Source organism: Rhinoraja longicauda, chromosome 14, assembly GCF_053455715.1.
Source record: "Rhinoraja longicauda isolate Sanriku21f chromosome 14, sRhiLon1.1, whole genome shotgun sequence".
Lineage (NCBI taxonomy): Eukaryota > Metazoa > Chordata > Chondrichthyes > Rajiformes > Arhynchobatidae > Rhinoraja > Rhinoraja longicauda.
In genome coordinates, this window is record NC_135966.1 from 19,511,463 (window position 1) to 19,530,887 (window position 19,425).

A 19,425-nucleotide genomic window follows, 5' to 3' on the forward strand; every position below is an offset into this window, starting at 1 on the left:
AAATAGGAGTCTAATGTCAGAGTCATTGGTGTCAAGGCATTCCAGAGATGAGTTTAGGGCCAGGGAGATGCTATCTGCGGTGGATCTGTTGCAAAGGTAAGCAGACTATAGTGGATCAAGGCTGGCTGGGAGGCTGGAGTTAATGTGGCCATCACTTGTCTCTTGTAGATGGTGGATGTTAAAGCCACTGGATGATAGCTAATAAGGCATGCAACCTTACATTTCTTTAGCACTGGGTTGATAATGGTGTTCTGGATCCGCATGGGTCTTTAGACCTTAGGCTTCAGAGATACAGCGTGGAAACAGGCCCTTCGGCCCAACAAGTACACGAGCACCACCTACACATTGGGGACAATTTACAATTTACAGAAGTCAATTAACCTACCGTTGGACCGCGAACCTACTAACGTGTCCGTCTTTGGCGTGTAGGAGGAAACAGAAGCACCCGGAGAAAACCCACGCAGTCACAGAGAGAACGTACAAATTCCGTACAAGACAGCATCCATAGTCAGGATCGAATCCGGGTCTGTAAGGCAGCAACTTTGGGTGATTAAAATTAAAAAAATAACGTGGATAAATCACAGAACATATAAAATTCTTAAGGAGTTGGAGAGGCTAGATGCGGGAAGATTGTTCCCGATGTTGGGGAAGTCCAGAACCAGGGATCACAGCTTAAGGATAAGGGGGAAGTCTTTTAGGACCGAGATGAGAAAACATTTGTTCACACAGAGAGTGGTGAGTCTGTGGAATTATCTGCCACAGAAGGTAGTTGAGGCCAGTTCATTGGCTATATTTAAGAGGGAGATAGATGTGGCCCTTGTGGCTAAAGGGATCAGGGGTATGGAGAGAAGGCAGGTACAGGTTACTGAGCTGGATGATCAGCCATGATCATATTGAATGGTGGTGCGGGCTCGAAGGGCCGAATGGCCTACTCCTGCACCTATTTTCTATGTTTCTATGAGCTTGATTTATGAGATTTATTGACTTATTTCTTTCCCAGGACAACGAGCAAAGCAAGGGAGGGTATTGCTGTGGCCTTGACAGTGGTCTTTTGTATTCTCCCGTGGGTTTGGACAAGGTGCCCGAAACCGTGGAATAAGCCGAAATGATACATAAATAAATAGGCAGGGAACTGAGGGGTCCGACCTGGCTCAGGCAGTTTGGACAAGTTTAAATTGGGATCATGTTTGGCACAGGTGTGGTGGGCTGTTTTATGTAATCCAGGTAATTTACCAACAAGTTGCAAACTATACTTAAGAAAATATGAGTTTAAAGTTCCCCAGGTTTCACAGGTCCCACGGGGGTCTTTCTCCACAGATGCTGCCCGACTCGCTGATTATTTCCAGCATTTTCTGCTTTTATTAGATTCCAAAAGCCGTGCACTTCGGAAGTGTACTTTCTGCCATCCGACTACTGTTGTCCATAATAGTTTATAGAACAGACTCCGTTAATAAATTAATATTTCGCCTCGGAAAGACCCCAAAACGCTGGAGTAACTCAGTGGGTCAGGCAGAATACGTCTGAATACGTCTCCAATATTTCGCCTACTTTGGAATCGTTTTCCGAAGTCCCTTCTACCTTGGAAATGTCTTCGTTGATTTAGAGTAGAGCGATGAAACTCGTCAAATGTGCTTGAAAGAGAAAACCGAAGATTGTTCGGGCCCCATAATTACAGCGCAAACACCCTTCGAGGCAGAAATCGTGGTTACGGGAGAGACGCGAGATCGTCGGTGAAAATAATGTGACTCGTCTCAGGGGGGGATTACATTCCTCGAAAGGGGAGGATGTGTGAGTGTGTCCGTGTGTGGTTGCACGGCACTTTGGTGAAATCACACGCGCTTCCACAACAGCAATAGATAGATACGGAAGAGGACTAGAGGAAGCAGCTTACTGCAGACAGCGCGAAGGAGCATTAGTTTGACAGGTCAGTTAATCGGTGGCATCATCATCCCAGAACAAGATGATCTCTCTCCTCTGTTAATCTGAAAGCACCCCCCCCCCCCTCCCCCCACCCCCTCCCCTCCCTCCCCGACGGTGTTGTGCTCAAATCCAACCAATCCATTATTATCCAGTTTGACCAAGGTCAGTGTATGTTTGTATAATTTGTTGGTCGATGCCTGTTGTTGTTCTTTTTTTTGTGGGGTAGGGGGTGGGGGATATAAACAAATCACATTTAGTAGATGTTTATTCTGCAGTGCTCCGTTTACCGAGGACCAAAATGGATGTTTTTATGAAAGGATTGTCCAAGGCAAAGGAAGGGGTGGCTGCGGCGGCTGAGAAAACCAAGCAGGGAGTAGCAGAGGCGGCTGAGAAAACTAAAGAAGGGGTGTTTTACGTTGGTATGTACAGACTGGCCAGGGTCAATGTTAAAGCAATGTAAGGCAGTGGCGTTACACAATGAAACATCGCCTTCGCAGGTAGCTGACTACTAAGTCACTTCTACAGTTGTGCTAAAGCGATGTTATTTTAATGAATATTCCAAATACACATTAATTGGAATCGGTGGCTAAAAATAAACTAGAAGCGGTTTTTTTAAAAATTCTCGGGAGAACGTCGTATTCTCCTTTCAACGCTGATCTCGTTACTTGCTGGGGTCTGATTCAGTCTCAAAGGACTTATTTACGCTGAGCAGATGGACCAGCCATTTGGCACTCTCCATCGCCCTGCAAAATATATCCCTTTCCAACGATTTACATACATCCATTCTCTTCAGCGGGAATCCCTTCAAATGTAACAAAAACAATGGCGACGCGGAGCGATATATATATATATTTTAAACAATCAATTGCAGAACGACGGTTTCGTGAAAAATGCACAAAAATAATGATATTTATATGTAATATTTCCTTAGGATCCAAAACTAAAGAAGGCGTTTCAAGCGTCGTTTCAGGTAAATTCACCATAATGTTGACGTGATTAAAGAATTAAAATGTATAACAATCCAGAAGTAGCAGTTTTGTATTCGTGTTAATCAGTGTTTCGAAAGCAAATGATTTCTATCGTCTACTGTACATCGAGGACTGGCGATCGGTTTTGGTTCTTCAATGGGCAGGTTGTTAATGTTAGTACAGTGATCCGTCTGTCGACATGATTTGGAGTAATACCAGTAACTTTTACATGCCAATAGCGTTTACGTTAAAATAATCCCTCATCAGGAGTGTATTTTACATTTACTACGTACCTGTAGCTGAATACCTTATCCTCCTATATAGCTGTTAACTGTAATTACTGTTTTGCAAATGGCCAAGTTAAACCCGAGATCAAATCCCACTGCATTGAGCAAAACATTCCACAAAAAAAGGTTGCCTGCCATATAAATCTATTGGTAATTCAGTTTTTGCAATAAGCAAAATTAAAATCACATTGAAGCATAGTACTGTCTTATTTTATAATAATAATAATAATAATAATAATAATGCATTACATTTATATAGCCCTTTTCATATACTCAAAGACGCTTTACAGGGATTTAAAGAACATAGGGAAGTGAATAAATAGATAAATAAGTAAACGAACAGAGAAAGGAGACAGAAGGTGAGGTGACCTTCAGTGGTTGAAGGCAGTACTGAACAGGTGAGACTTCAGTGATGTTTTGAATGTGGTGAGTGAGGAGGAGTCTCTGATGGTTTGGGGTAGTGAGTTCCATAGGGTGGAAGCAGCGATGGAGAAAGCCCTGTCCCCCCAGGATCTGAGTTTGGTCCGGATGTGGGGGGATAGGAGATTGGCAGCAGCAGAGCGGAGGGTGCAGGTGGGAGTGTGCCTGTGGAGGAGGTCGGTCAGGTAGGATGGGGCCAGGTTATGGAGGGCTTTGTAGGTCATGAGGAGGATTTTGTACTGGATTCTCTGGGGGATGGGGAGCCAGTGGAGTTTGTAAAGGACGGGGGTGATATGGTCACGGATCGGGGTGTGGGTGAGTAGACGGGCAGCGGAGTTTTGAATGTATTGAAGTTTACTGATGATTTTTGAGGGTGCGCCATAGAGGAGGCTGTTGCAGTAGTCCAGACGGGAGGTGATGAAGGCGTGGATGAGGGTTTCTGCAGCTGTGGAGGAGAGGGATGGACGGAGACGGGCAATGTTTTTGAGGTGGAAGAAGGCTGTCTTTGTGATGTGTTTGATGTGTTTGTCGAAGGAGAGGGTTTGATCAAAGATGATTCCAAGATTCCGGATGTGAGGGGAGGTGGATACTGGGAGACCATCAATGTTGAGGATGAAGTTTTGGGTGGATTTGGTGAGCGTTTTTGGACCAATGATGATGATTTCAGGAACAGGTAGAGGATGAAGAGGAGGGGGCCAAGGACTGAGCCTTGGGGGACACCTTGGGGGAGGGGAGTGGTGGGGGATTTACAGTTGTTAATGGAGATGAACTGGTGCCTGTCAGAGAGGTAAGATTTGAACCAGGATAGGGCTGTGCCGGTGATGTTAAAGGAGGTTTCAAGTCGGGTGAGGAGAATGGAGTGATTTATGGTGTCAAAGGTGGCGATGAGGATGTTGAGGTTGCCAGCGTCGGAGGAGAGGAAAAGGTCGTTTGTGATTTTGAGGAGCGCAGTTTCAGTACAGTGGTTGGAGCGGAATCCGGATTGGAAAGTTTCATACAGATTATTGGTAGAGAGGTGGTATTTGAGTTGGGAAGCTACAGCACGTTCCAAAACTTTGGACAGAAAGGGTAGGTTGGAGATTGGTCTGAAGTTGTTTATGGTATGAATGCTTAATATATTCATAAAGTATTATTTTGTTCATTGACATTTAAAATATGTTAAAGTGTTCATTTTATAAGTTCATTAGTGACAGGAGCAGAATTAGGCCATTCGGCCCATCAATTCGATGATGGCTGACATATCACTTGCTCTCAACCCCCTTCTCCAGCCTTCTCCTCATAACCGTCCTAATCAAGTATCTATTTATCTCTGCATTAATAATGTCCATTGACTTGGCCTCCACAGCCTTCTGTGGCAAGATTCACCACCCTCTGACTAAAGAAATTCTTCCTCATCTCCTCCCTAAAGGAACCTCCTCTAATTCCGTGCGTATGACCTCTGGTCTTAGACTCTCCCACGAGTGGAAACATCCTCTCCATATCCACTCTATCCAAGGTGCACAAACTAATATCATAATTGTTATTTTAATGCACTGCTGTTAAAACAACACAGCAATTTTTAGCCAACGGTTGTGGCAACAACACGAACTTGACTAACAGCAAGTTTATGAAAAGTCTGTTAAATAGATCAAGACTGTGGTTATATTGCATTCAAAGGCTCATAGAAGTAAGATGCTGCCTGATTCACTGATTTACTCCAGCACTTTGTGACTTTACCTATTTCATTACTTAGCTGAACATCTTCAACGGTGTATAAAACCATGGGGGCTAAATTGGTAGCAGTGGTAAACGAGATTTAGGATTGCAATGCAAGATTAAAGCACTCTGTTCAATACAGTGCAAATCTCAAATGAAGACAGGTGCCTGATCACATTAATATGGTTTCTGCTACTAAACAAGGCTAGAAACATTGGTGACATGTGAAACTACAGACGCAGCTTTACAAATAAAGACACTGGTCAGGCAGCATCTCTGGAAAATATGGATAGGCAGCATTTCGGGTTCTGACCCAAAACTTTGCTTATTCATGTTCTCCACAGATGCTGCCTGATCCGCTGAGTTTCTCCAGCACTCTGTGTCTTTTTCAGAAACATTGTTGATTGGCTTTGTGTTTATCATGAGTACAGCGTTGTGATTGACTTGGGTGAATAGCGCAAGGTAAAGCTGATTTCAGCCTAACTAGTACCTCTTAAAAGACAGATAAATGATGGCTGGCATTATTGCTGCAAGTCATTCCAAAAGTCTTTACACTTTATAGTAGAATATGTGTGGCCAGAATGAGCTCTCGGATGTTCAGATGGAGTACAGGAGGTTTGGTAGTGTAAGATTTTTAGTCAGGGTTGTTGCAGAGTGAGTGGAGGGCTGCACGTTCAGGAGGGGAGAGGTTAGAGTTCCTTCTCTCCTGAGATGCTGCCTGACCTGCTGAGTTACTCCAGCATTTTGTGAATAAATACCTTCGACAGGAGGTTTCGTAGATGAGCAAAAGTGGAGAGATTTTCTAGTCGTAGAGACGTATTTTCCCTCCAAATAGATGTGGAGTGGCAGTGGGGAAACAGCTCTCGAGAACATTGTGGGTCTTGCAGCCCCACACATAGAAATGCAATGGGACAAAATATACTGTGGTTATATAAGCATGGCCAAGGTCAGTGAACACATCTTCAAATGCTGTATCTTCCCCAAGGCACCACTAGTCTTCTTCAATGCACATGACCTTATCATTCACTAACAACAGTCTCTGTCAGCTCGGGACCAACATTTCATTTGGCACATCACATCATCATATACTTACCTCTACTCCAGACATTATTTGCAAATCTCATACTCTCACACACTGCCAGATATTGTACCATGACAGGCATGTCATCTAAACATACTGTATTGCATTCCTTAAAACATTTCTTGCTTTCTTTCAAAAAGGGTCTCGGTCCAAAACGTCATTCATTCATTCCTTCCACAGATGCTGCCTGACCCACTGAGTTACTCCAGCACTTTGTGTTTTACTCAAGGCCAAGCACAGGTTCTGCTGCAAATGACTGATCAGATGAATACTTTGAATGAGCAGTCTGTTGAAGCAAGGTAACAAGCTGCATGATGAAATGCTGGATGCATTGATAGGTAGAGTGGAAAGTGTCCGGAAAATGCTGAATGCCAGGAGCCCAGCTACAACCTTGAAAAGTGCTTTGTATTGAGATTAGTTTTGTTTAGATTATAGATACAGCGCTGAAACAGGCCCTTCGGCCCACCGAGTCCAGAACAACCAGCGATCAGCCTGTACACTAGTACTATCCTACACACTAGGGACAATTTACAATTTTTACTGAAGCCACATTAACCTACAAACCTGTACATCTTTGGAGTGTGGGAAGAAATCGGAGCACCCGGGGAAAACCCACGCGATCACAGGGAGAATGTACAAACTTCATACAGACAGCACCTGTAGTCCGGATCGAACCCGGGTCTCTGGCGCTGCAATTGCAATTAATTTGTTAGCCAAGTATGTAAAAACATACAAGGAATTTGATTTGCCATAGTTATACCAAAAAAGCAACAAGATACACAACTACATAAAAAATAACATAAACATCCACCACAGCGCACTGTGATGGAAGGCAATAACATATTACCTTCTTCCCTCCTTTTCTCCCGCTGTCAGGGCAGGCAAACCATCTGCAGTCGGGTCGATCGAAGCTCCTGCAACCGGCGATCAAAGTTCCCATGTCGGGCCAGTCGAAACTCCCCCGATCAGGACGGTCGAAGCTCCTGCGGTTGGAGCTCCTGAAGTCGATCCCTAACCAAGCTCCTTAACCGAGCTCCACAACATTAAGTCTGCAGGCTCCTGTGGTTGGAGCTCCTAAAGTCGATCCCTGACAAAGGGATCGCAAGCTCCACGATGTTAAGTCCGCAGGCTCCCGCGGTTGGAGCTCCCGAAGTCGATCCCCAGCAAAGGGACCGCCAGCTCCACGATGTTAGGCCACAGTGCGGATGGAGATATGATCCGGAAAAAGTTGCATCTCCGTCGAGGAAAGAGATTTAAAAAGTTTCCCCCACCCCCCACACCCCACATAATACAAAACCAAAGATACACGAGAACATACATTTAACAACAGACTAAAAACAACAAAAGAAGAATAGGATGAGACAGACTGTTGGCGAGGCTGCCATGGTACGGCGCCACCCGATGTAAAGCAGCAACGCTACTGCTGCCCCACCGTGCAGAGTCCTTTTTAAATTTAGAGTCCTTTTGGACCCCTTTAGGAGATTAGGGCCTGTCAATAGTCAATAGTCAATAGTCGTTTATTTGTCACATACACATAAATGTGTAGTGAAATGAAACATTACCCGCAGTTAAACAATAAGACCAATAAGAATAATCAATAAAAATGCAATAACACATACAATCACAACTAACACCAAACAAAAAGAAACATCCATCACAGTGAGTCTCCTCCAGTCCCTCCTCACTGTGATGGAAGGCCAAAAATGTCTTTTTCTCTTCCCTGCCGTCTTCTCCCGCGGTCAGGCTGTTGGATTTGCCACGTCGGGGCGGTCGGGGCTCCCGATATTGAAGCAGCCGCTGGGCGGTGAAAGGTCAACGGCCTATTTCAGGCCGCGCCGGATGGTGAAAGGTCCGCGGGGGGCCGACCCAAGCCCCGCGATTCGGGGCGGGCGAACACGCTGCCTCTGCCGCTGCCGGAGCTCCCGATGTCGGCCCCCATCCAGGGGCCTGCGGGCTTCCGACGTCCACGCGGCCCGCGCCGGAGCCTCCGGAGACGAGTCGCAGCCGCTCCCGTAGCATCCGCAGGCAGCCAGCGCCGCAGGTGGTGAGTCCGGGCCGCGGGCTCTGCGAACCAGAGCCCCAGGTGGTCCCAGGTGCATGGCCGGTGGTAGGCCGCAGCGGGAACGGAGACACGACACAGAAACATAGGTCGCGTCTCCGTTCGGGAGAGAGAATTTTACAGTTCCCGTTCCCTCCCACCCCCCCCCCCAAACATAACATACAAACACTACACCATATTAAAACTACAATTCATACAAAAACAACAAAAAACACAAAAGACAGACGGACTGCAGGCAAGCCGCAGCTGCGACGGCAGCGCTGGCTCCTCCTCAATACAAAAATGGTAGCAACTCCTAAACTAGCACACCTAATCACAATGTTTGGCTGGATTGATTAATATTTCAGCTGCCATTTCAGCATAAATGTTGGAGTGAACACTCCAACATGAACCTTGTGAGCTTAGACTGCTCTCGTGTAAGGTTATCTTGCAACCATGCAAACTTTCACTGTTACCATCATGGCCCTGGGTTCAAATGTCTAAAGGGGTTTTGCAGAAGTCATACCACTCCAGCAATTTTTCCATGAGAATCTTTGAGGTCTTAGCTTGGAAGATTGATCGTGAATCTGTGGAGCATGAACCAGCTGCTCCCCTCAGGATAGCGGTTTTAATAATTTCACTACAGCCACAATCAAATGCCTTTGCTGTTTCTCAACTTCCAGCCAGCTTAGACACCACGAGTCATGGCAGGAGTTGCAATCCAAAGCTGAACCTAATGGGCATTCTCTCCACTGAAAGTCAGCAGTTGTCTGGAGCCCTGCCATAGCTATTGGCAAAGCACTAGATCAAGAAATGATGCATAGGATGCAAAATTCACAGTGATGAATTAAAGTTTGTATAGATTAGTTTGTGGTTAGATGTCTAAATATAGTTTGAAATGTTGATGGCATTGTGTTTTTATTCTGTCAGTGTTGTCAAACAGACATCGCTGTTTAACAGCAGAGAGAAGGTAAAATGAATAAAGACACAAGGTGCTGGAGTAATTCAGCGGATCAGGCAGTGTCTTAGTGTGGGTGTCAGGGCTTATGGGGAGAAGGGAGGAGAAAGAATGGGGTTGAAGGGGAGAGATAGATCAGCCATGATTGAATGGCAGATTAGACATGATGGGCCGAATGGCCTAATTCTGCTCCTATCACTTATGAACATGAATTTATGAGTGTCTCTGGCGGACATAGATAGGCAACATTTTGGGTCGGGACCCTTGTCGGACTGATTGTAGAAGGAAAGGGAAAGCTGGAAGAGTGGGGGGGGGCAGGATAAAGCCTGGCAAGTGATAGGTGGATACAGGTGAAGGGCAGTTTCAATTGCCACATCGTTAGTCAAAGGTCAAAGATGAAAAGGCCAAAAGAGTGAAATGAGGAGATAAGAATAGAAGAGGCGTGAAACATGAAGCCGGAGGAAGGAATATAGATAGAATGGGGCGGGGGGGGGGGGGGGGGAGGAGGGGTGGGGGGGAGAAATGGGTGTGCGTGCAGGGGAGGCAGAGGAAAGAGAGGGGGGGAGTGGGGAAAGGGGGAAGGGTGTTTGCAGGTTATTTATCTAAAATTGGAGAATTCAATCTTTCATTAAAGTTGTTCACTCATTGTCAAAATGGACCTTCATATGTTGCCTGTATAGGAAGAAACTACAGATGCTGGTTTACACTGAAGATAGACACAACATGCTGGAGTAACTCAGAGGGTCAGTCAGCATCTCTGGAGCAAAGACTGCTGGCTTCTCCGGTCTGAAGAAGGGTCTCAACCCGAAACGTCACCTATTCCCTCTCTCCCGAGATCCAGCTTAACCCACTGTATTACTCAAGGATTTTGTGCCTCTCTTCATATGTTGCCTCGTGTTCTACCTGTGCCCTTTTCTCCTCTTCTTACTCTGCTATTATTGGAAAAGGAAAAGTTTGCTTGTTTGCCCAACATTGTGGCACATAACAGGTTGGGAGACTCAGAAATACGTGACCGCAGATGCTGGAACCTGGAGCAAAAGAAAACCAGCTGCCAGAGGAATTCAGGAGGTCAGGCAGCATCTGTGGAGCGAAATGATCAGTCGATGTTTCCAGCCGAGACCCTTCATGTGGACAAAAAGCCTAGAGGGTGGGAATATGGTTTTGAGATAGATGATCAACCCATATGAGTGGTGGAACAGACTCAAAGGGCCAAATTATCATCTTGTACTCGTGTTTTATATCTTTTCACGCTTTATAATCTTATTTTACATGTAGTCACAATAGTTGGTCTTTAAGGACAGATCTTTCATTTTCTAAAATAAAATCATTGTTGCATGACCATGTAAGGACAGGCAGCTTATTTAAAACCTACCAGCAATCAGAAATAAGTTAGATTATTTTCTAAATGTACAGTATTTCTCTCAAAATGAGGAGCCAAGAGTGTTTTATTATTACATGCACAGAAAACGGAACAACAAAATTCTTACTTGCAGCAACAGCACAACAGGTTTATAAACACATATATAGTATGATAAACAAACCAAAAAAAGTGCAATAAATAAAAAACCCAGTAAGGTGCAAAAAAACACAACAAACCCAAAGTTCCTAGCACAAACAGGCAGTTAATAGTTTGGAGTTTAGTTGGAGTTTGTAGTGTTCAATAGGCTGATGGGGAGAAGAGTTGATGGGGAGAAGCTGTTCCTGAATCTGGACGTAGGCTTCTACACCTCCTAATATTGAACCTATGAATATAAACTTTTAAAAGGTCCCCTTAAAAAAACAAACACTTGGGGTAATTCACTTAAAATCGATCAGGAAAAGTGCCATTGGAAAGTAGGAACTGACATAAGAAATGTTCTTTCTGAATATGCATCAACATATTTTCACACTTGCTTTCTAGTGGCTGAGAAGACAAAGGAGCAGGCCTCTTTAGTGGGTGGAGCTGTTATCACAGGGGTCTCAGCTGTGGCTCAGAAGACCGTGGATGGAGCTGGAAACATTGCAGCAGCCACTGGTCTGGTGAAAAAGGATGATTTCCCATCTGAAATAAAGGTCAGCTTTCATCAAGCATGCACCCCCACCCTCTGCAACTGTATTTATAAATCAAAACCACTCATTATAAGCTTCTCATATGCTTAAAATAATAATGACGAACAGCCAGCTTCCAATGATTACACCCCAGAGAAAACTGAACATCTTCTACTTATTTGGATGACAATATTCACAAGCAGTTTTTGGAAATATATTTTCTCTATTAACTTGCATGTTATGGAGGTTGACAAAAATTCAAGAGGGGGCTAGATATTTTGCATACATTGTTTAAGTCAGTAATGCTCAAAATGTATAGATGTGATCACCTATTTGGTAAGTTTGTGTTTGCACAGCTTACCACTAATAGCTGAATACAGAACTGAAAGAAATGTGGTATAAATCAGTCCACATTATTGATTTGACATTAACCCAATTATTTTCTAATTCTACACTGCAGCCAGTGCTCTTTCTTAATTTACTGGGTTTTTTTACATTCTTGTTTAATGTATTAGAGTTGGCATGTACTGCAGTTTTGAACATAATGAAACTGTTGTGTTCTGTCACAATAGCAGCAATCTGAGCTTATCTCAGAATCTGAGCCTTCTGCAGCAGTCCCATACTTCCCAAAGCACATCTCGGGTCTTTTATGTTAGCTGTCTGTGCGTTGAGCAGAACTAATTGTGGCCTAGCCTTTTAGCAAGCAAACAGAGGTCATATTCCTGCCCTCTGCTCCATATATTATAGATCTGAGGTCTCATCATGAATAAACCCTCCTTTATTCTAGTTCTGAAACACATCGTGTCTCTGACCAGAGCTGTTTTTTGCCTCATTGGTTGCTTCCTCCCTACTATAATTGGGAGTAAGTTCCAGTTTTTGAGCCTCTGAAATGGAAAAGGGACAAGGCCATGCTGACTGAAGAGGAGTAAGCAAGATGTATGGGTATGTGCCATTTTTAGCTTGGTGGATTAGAAGTTGTGAGAAAGAAGAGTAAGGAGGAAAGGAGAATTGGATATGCAAATATCCCACAAATTATTCCTTATAATATTGGTTTTTCCCTTGATCATCAATATCCTGTCCTTCAACCAGCCTTGTCCTCCTCCGGTCTATTTGTGATTCTCCTGTTATGTGCTACATCCTCCTGAAAAAGAAAAGTGGATACAGTTGTCATCGTGTTTCCAACAACATGTGAGCCTCATGTGTGAATTGCTGGGTGAATTGCTGCCAATGTTTGCAGATTATAATTTGTGGGTGAGGGTTTTGCAATGTGCAGATTATGTGAGGTGAGGCATAGGAATCACAATAAAGTATATAGCAGATGGATAGACTATTGGCAGGTAGGTGATGAGAGGCACAGTACAATAGCAATTAATGCTGTTGCTTCATGCCTCGGTGAACAATGGTACTTTGTGTCTGAAGAAGGGTCTCGACCCGAAATGTCACCCATTCCTTCTCTCCAGAGATGCTGCCTGGCCCGCTGAGTTACTCCAGCATTTTTTGTCTACCTTCAATTTATACCAGCATCTGCAGTTTTTTTCCTACAATGGCACTTTTATTGTCACACTAGACTTAGGTGGACTCGTTGGGTCCAAATCTCTCCTGCGGTCCTCTCCTGGGGCAACCCTCCCCCAACTGACGATCCTGCGGGCCCGGCAACCCACTCCAACTGACGAAGCTCATCGCTGGGCGGGGAGTGTCCTCTGGGGCTGTGGGCGGGCGAGGGGGGACAGGGAAGGGGAGGGGTCCTGACTGTTGTCACCCCCATCAGAACACAATGTAAAAGTTAGTTAACCAGCAAATCTATTCTTTAAAAATGTATTAAAGTGTCAAAGCAATTAACAACATTCTTGTGCGCAAGTGAATATCTGGTATTTTTTGTGTACAGAACAGCTGGCATCTGTGAATCTTTATTAAGGTCATTGTTATTTTACAAGTAGATTGATGCTTATAATTAAGCTGGTCATTTGGACTGACAGTTGGGCCGAAGTGCCTGTTTCCTCACTGACTCAATAACTGCGAGCAAAGATAGAATCTTCAACCTAGATTCCAGACAAAAATAATGCTCCACATCTTGAGTTAGATTCAGACCTCAAATGAAGGAAAGTTGAGGCAGAACAAATGATTCAAGACAGAAGTCAGAATGAATCAGCTTTAGATGACAATGTTACTTTACAATCTTATGCACTGAGCCTCTTAAAAAATCATGAGTATGTAAAGATGTCCATGCAGTTGACTTTCTTTGCTCGCAGTTATTGAGTCAGTGAGGAAACAGGCACTTCGGCCCAACTTTCCCACAATGGCCAACATGTCCCATTTACACTAGTCCTACCTGCAGGCGTTTGGCACTTATCCCTCTGAACCTATCCTATCCATGTACCTGTTTAAATGTTTCTTAAACGCTGCAATAGTACCTGTCTCAACTTCAGCAGTTCGTTCCATACACCCACAACTCTATGTGTGAAAAAGTTACCCCTCAGTTCTCAAAACCGATCTTATGAAAAAACGTGTAAGCTGCATCATGATTGTCACATCTTTGAGGCCACAGCAAATATTATGCTCGGAAATTCAATTGTTGTGGCTCAGAAAAAGGGCAGAATTTAATTGAGAAGTCCTGCAGTACGCATCTACATTGGATGATGCCATTGGACAATGACAAAAATGTGGATTCCATTTTAACAGATGTACGAGAATGTTTAGGCATTAAAGATTAAGAGGACAATTTGCATCTTCACCACTACAAGAACTGTGCTTAGAATTATCCCAAGTAAACTTAAGGGCCTGTCCCACTTAGGCGATTTTTTAGGCGACTGCCGGCGACTGTCATAGTCGTAGCAGGTCGCCGAAAAACCGGCGACTGGACCTCTCTACAACAATGTCTACGACAAGCTACAACCTACCACCTAGTCGACGTCAAGCTACGGCAAGCTACCAACAACCGGCGACACAATCGTCGCGAGTGGGAAGTCCATCTACGACCGCACCTACGACAACCTACAACCACACAGGCGACAACTTACGACAACTGAAGTCAACCTACATTCACTCGCGACAAGCTACGACAAGCTATGACCCTGTCGGCGACAACTGAAGACAACTGAAGACAATTCACGTCATTTTGGCCTCCGGTTTTGACGTCGGTACCTGTCGCCGGTTGATGTAGGTTGACGTAGTAGTCGCCAATGGAATTCACTGAAGTCAGAACAGGCGACAACCTACGTCACCTGGCGACAACCTACGACAGCACCTACGTCAGGAGACGTCAAGCTACACTCATTGGTGTCAAACCCACTGTCGACCAGCGGCGACCAGAAAGACGCTACGACTCTTTGGAGACTACTCACGACCATATAGGTGACACCCCGGTGACCATGTGGCGACAGCCTAGTTGCCTGTAGGCACCTAAAAAATTGCCAAAGTGGGACAGGCCCTTTAGTACTCCTGGTACACTAGACCCATGACCTTCTATGTTTCTGCAATTCATGTGCTCATCTAGACATATATTAAATGCTGTCAGTCACCCAGTCCAAACCATTCTCCCAAGCAGTGCATTCCAGGTACTGGCCACTCTGGGTAAAGAAGGCCCCCTCAAATCCCCTCTTAATCGATCCCCTTTACTCTCAAATGATGTCCTCGGTGTTATCTATCTCTGATATGCGGGGAAAGTTTCCTGCAGTCTTGCCTATCTATACCATTCACACTTATATATACCTCAATTATGTCCTCTCCTTACCTTCTATGCTCCAGGGAGAACAAACCGAGTTCCTTCTCCAGTTTCTCTTCATACATTATATGAAACCCCATCAATATGATGAAATCATTCCTCCATTTAGGGATAAAATATCATGATTTAAATAGGTTTTATATTGTTAAATGAGCCCCGGGCTTTAAAATAAAATCTATTATCAGGTGAATAATTTCAATTTAGTTGTTTTACTTAAAATGCACTTAAAAGCATAATGCAGAGCAAGATGAATACTTAAGCCAAAAAGAAGCAGCTCTCCAAAGAAGCATTAAAACAATAATCAAGTTGCTATGAAATCTAAAAACACCATTACAGCTAAGGTGTGCATATAGTTGCAGTGGGAACTCAAGATTTGCAAGTAGTTCAATTAAAAGAAAGTACTTTGGAACAAAATATGTCTTGGTTGAACCTGTTTGACTTGTTATGTGGTAGGAATTAATATCCAGCATGCATTTATGGGCCCAATTGTACCAGATGCCATATTTGTGAGGAAGTTAATGTGTATTTAGTCATTGTTTCCCACGGTATTTCTGAACCTGGACAAATGGCTTTGTGGTGTTTTTGGTATTCAGCATTGCTAATGTGATAAACCCTCCAGGTCATGATATCATTTGGCATAGATCTGATATGATAATACTTGGCCATTTTGGAGGCCTACTTCCAAAACTGACATGTTCAACGACAAATAGCTGATGTAAGGTACTTGCGGGTTAGTTGCTGGTTCATTAATTCTATAAATGTTTAGTGTTTCTTATTATTATTTCAAGTGCAATGAATCTTTAGGGAGTGGTTGCCAGGGCTGAATGGAATTTAGCCTATCATATCATATCATATATATACAGCGCGGAAACAGGCCTTTTCGGCCCACCAAGTCCGTGCCGCCCAGCGATCCCCGTAACATTAACACTGTCCTACACCCACTAGGGACAATTTTTACATTTACCCAGCCAATTAACCTACATACCTGTACGTCTTTGGAGTATGTCCAATCATTTTCTATGTCCGATCATTTTCACATACTGATGTTCTCCCACATCGGACGCTAGTAAGAATTGTTCTTTCAATAAAGATAGAAAATGAAACTCTCAGCAGATCAGACAGCATCTTTTCTTATAATGTCAGTAACCAGATCCAACCTCTAGACAGTGCATTTCGGTTACTTGTCAATCTCTGGGTGAAGAAGGATACCCTACCAGCCCCTCTCAATCTTATCTCCCTTTCTCTAAATCTATACCCTTTCTCTAATCTATCTCTGACATGGACAAAATATTTCCTGTTACCTACCTGGTCTACACTTTTATATTCCTTGATCATGCCCCCTCTTAACCTTCTATGCTCCAGGGAGAACAGACCTAGTTTCTCCACATTGCTCTCATATATTAAAGTTGTGCATTGTAAATGGTGGAAATATTTTTTGGGAGGTTTAGAGGCAAGTTGTTTTCTGAGCTCCTGACATGGTCTTTTAGCCGCAATATTTCAAAGTCTGGACTAATTATATTTCTGTTTTATGGTGTTCGATGTATTCACCTCTGGTAATATCATTGAATGTGGAGGAGAAGTGATCAGCCTCTCTCAGCTGAGATGGTAATTTCTTGGCACTTCTGCAGCACACAAGTCACTTCCCACAAATAAGCTGTTGCTTGAATATTGGTCCAGGTTTTGCTAGATGCCATTATGAACTATTCCATTATCCAAAGAGTTGTGACTGGAGCTAAACACTGTGTTCAGTGGTGAGTATTCCCACTTTTGACAAGGCACAGGGCAGGAGTACCTTGTCACCATATTAGAAGTTTTCTTCTATCACCACTAGTTGAAACAGCCAAGATACCTCCACTTGCACAACTCCAGCTATAGATGGGCTGCAGAACCAAAGTCAGAATTCATGATGCCTGTAGCATTTTACAAATCACGTCCATAAGGACATAAGAATTCAGAGCAGAAGTAGGCCTCACAGCCCTGCAAGCTGATCGTAACCTCATTTTATTGTCTCTATGAAGAGTGTCCTTTCCACTAGCATCTCAATGTATTGGTGTATTAAAAAGAAAAGCAGAGGCAATCTAGATTGTTCTTTTTCAGTCTGGATGCCTGTGATAAATTTAACCAAGTGTCATATCAAAACTGCAAAACTAATTTCCTCATTCACTATATTTTTATACCTTTTCACTGCCGCTAAACATCACAGCTTCTGCTTGGCCAGAATCCAAAAATAAATGCCTCTACAAAATAAACATACCAAATAAAACTTATAAACAAAATTATTTCAAACAAAATTGTTCTTTCCAATGGTTCTTCTATTGTCACATGTACCAAAGGTATAGCGAAATACAGTTTTGCACATAGATCAGTGATTATTGTCATAAAGTCAATGTATTCATGTATTACCCTGGAGTATTCTCTTAATGACCATATTTGCATTTCCATTGCAATGTTATCTCAGTGGCTACGACATAGTTAGCGGAAGATGGCAAACTTTCAGCGGATGAAGTCCCTCCCCCAAACTCTCTTCCTCTCCCCTTCCCTCTGCCCCACCTGGTCTCCATTTTTTTTCTCCACTTACCACCACCTTCCTGCCCCCCTCCATCCTGTCCCCCGCCAGTTTCCTCTGCCTTTACATCTACAACTCGTCAAGTCTGTCTCACACCTCCTTTCCTTTTTTTAAATCTCTGCCCTTAGTTCCAACCATCTGCTAACTGATTATGTTGACCGATTACCTGCCATGCTTTGTCCTGCCTCTCCCCTTTTCCAGATTTCTTCCCTCATTCAGTCTGAAGAAAGGTCTTGATCCAAAAAGTCACCTGTCCATGTTCTCCAAGGATGCTGCCTCACCGACTGAGTTACTCCAGCACTTTGTGTATTAACCAGCATCTGCAGTTCTTTTTTTCTAAGTCTTGGATGGTGTCTTAAGCCAAATTGGCCCAGATGCCCCTGCCATAGACTGCATTATCACAGCAGAACAGCAGCAATCCTGACCAGTTGATAGGCAAGGATGTTGTCGGAATGGCCCATTGGAAGCCTGAACACTATCAACCTGATAAAGGTCAACACATTTCTGCTCTAGGAAGCCTCTACCATTCTTCAGGACAGTGCCTCAGTCATCCGAGTAATCCTTTGGAGGACAAACTGACATGTGAACGTTTGAACACAACATCAGCAATGTGAACTGGCATGCAGCAACAAGACCTCGCATGGCCGCACTCCGAGCCTTCACTGTAGCCCTCAGGTGATGGGTAGCCGCTGCAAGTGCTGCAGTGCAAATCATAAAACTGCCCATCAGATGCTACAATATCATTCACTCCACGAGTGATCTTGAAAGGATGGGCTCCAAGCTCTGAGCAGAGCTCTGTACCAATTTACTGCCAATTTCTTCTCTTCTCTGAGACAGTAAACGTTGGCTTCCCAATGTACTTAGCATTTGATCGTGCTTATTCATTAGCCCACATATGTAGATTGCCTTTTCATTATCCACATTTGAGGATTTGTGCCTGGAAGAGTAATAGATTAGGATTTTAGGAGATCTGGAGGTGATGCCAAAAGAGGTTAGAGATTGTGATTTGTTGGGACCTTAAAATTGCTAAATGTTGAACAGATCAAGAGATCAGTAGATGGGAAAGCAGGGAGAGATTGACCAAGGCTCAAGATCTGTGATGGTGGGCAGACTGCGGATGTGCAGGGAAATGTAGATACGCATCTTTTTTTTAAACATCCCTGTCACGATTTCCTGGGCCTCAGGTGAGGCCAGCTTAAAAATCACAGTGCTTTAGATTAACCAGTACTTAGTTGTCCTGAGAGTGCTCAAGACAGACTCACCTCAGAACACGTTGAGCTAATCTCCATGGTGACACCTCAAAGGAGAACTTTGCCCATGAGGTGACGTTATGATGTGGAAAACAAAGAGTGTCAGTACATGTACAATTTGCAATTGGAGGTACCAGTTGAATTTGCAGAGTGGCGTAATCAACCTCAAAATTATTAAATTCACATTCCACTCCAGGGAAAAATAAATGATTTTTACATACTTAATGCTAAAAAAATGTTCTGCGTCCAGATTTCTGGACCATAATCTCTAGGTACCTAATCTACCACTGCTGTATTGTGAGCTAAGATATAATTTATTTAACAAATTGTCATCAAAACAGTTTTGCATTTATTGTTTTAAAAGCAATTACTTTGGCCTTCATGCCATTGATGCCCTGGAGAATAATTTCTTCAAAAGTTAGCAGAGAATGTGTCTCAGGGAATATCAGCACTAAGTGCTCAACCAGCTCAATTAAATAGACTTCATGCCGGA

At 43.7% G+C, this 19,425-nt stretch overlaps 1 protein-coding gene across 2 annotated transcripts in view; it reads left to right on the top strand.

Moving 5' to 3' along the window:
* Positions 1-1,535: 1,535 nt before the first annotated feature.
* The window catches only part of sncb (synuclein, beta), a 55,599-nt gene continuing 37,709 nt past the window's right edge, over positions 1,536-19,425 (top strand). The window contains exons 1-4 of one of the 2 annotated variants that reach the window (XM_078411095.1): positions 1,536-1,924; positions 2,196-2,339; positions 2,852-2,890; positions 11,268-11,419. In XM_078411095.1, the coding sequence (XP_078267221.1) occupies positions 2,219-2,339; positions 2,852-2,890; positions 11,268-11,419 (312 nt within the window). In that variant the 5' untranslated portion in view covers positions 1,536-1,924; positions 2,196-2,218. Of the gene's footprint in view, positions 1,925-1,946; positions 2,083-2,195; positions 2,340-2,851; positions 2,891-11,267; positions 11,420-19,425 lie in introns of those variants that run through there. The other variant, XM_078411096.1, reaches the window with a different exon arrangement.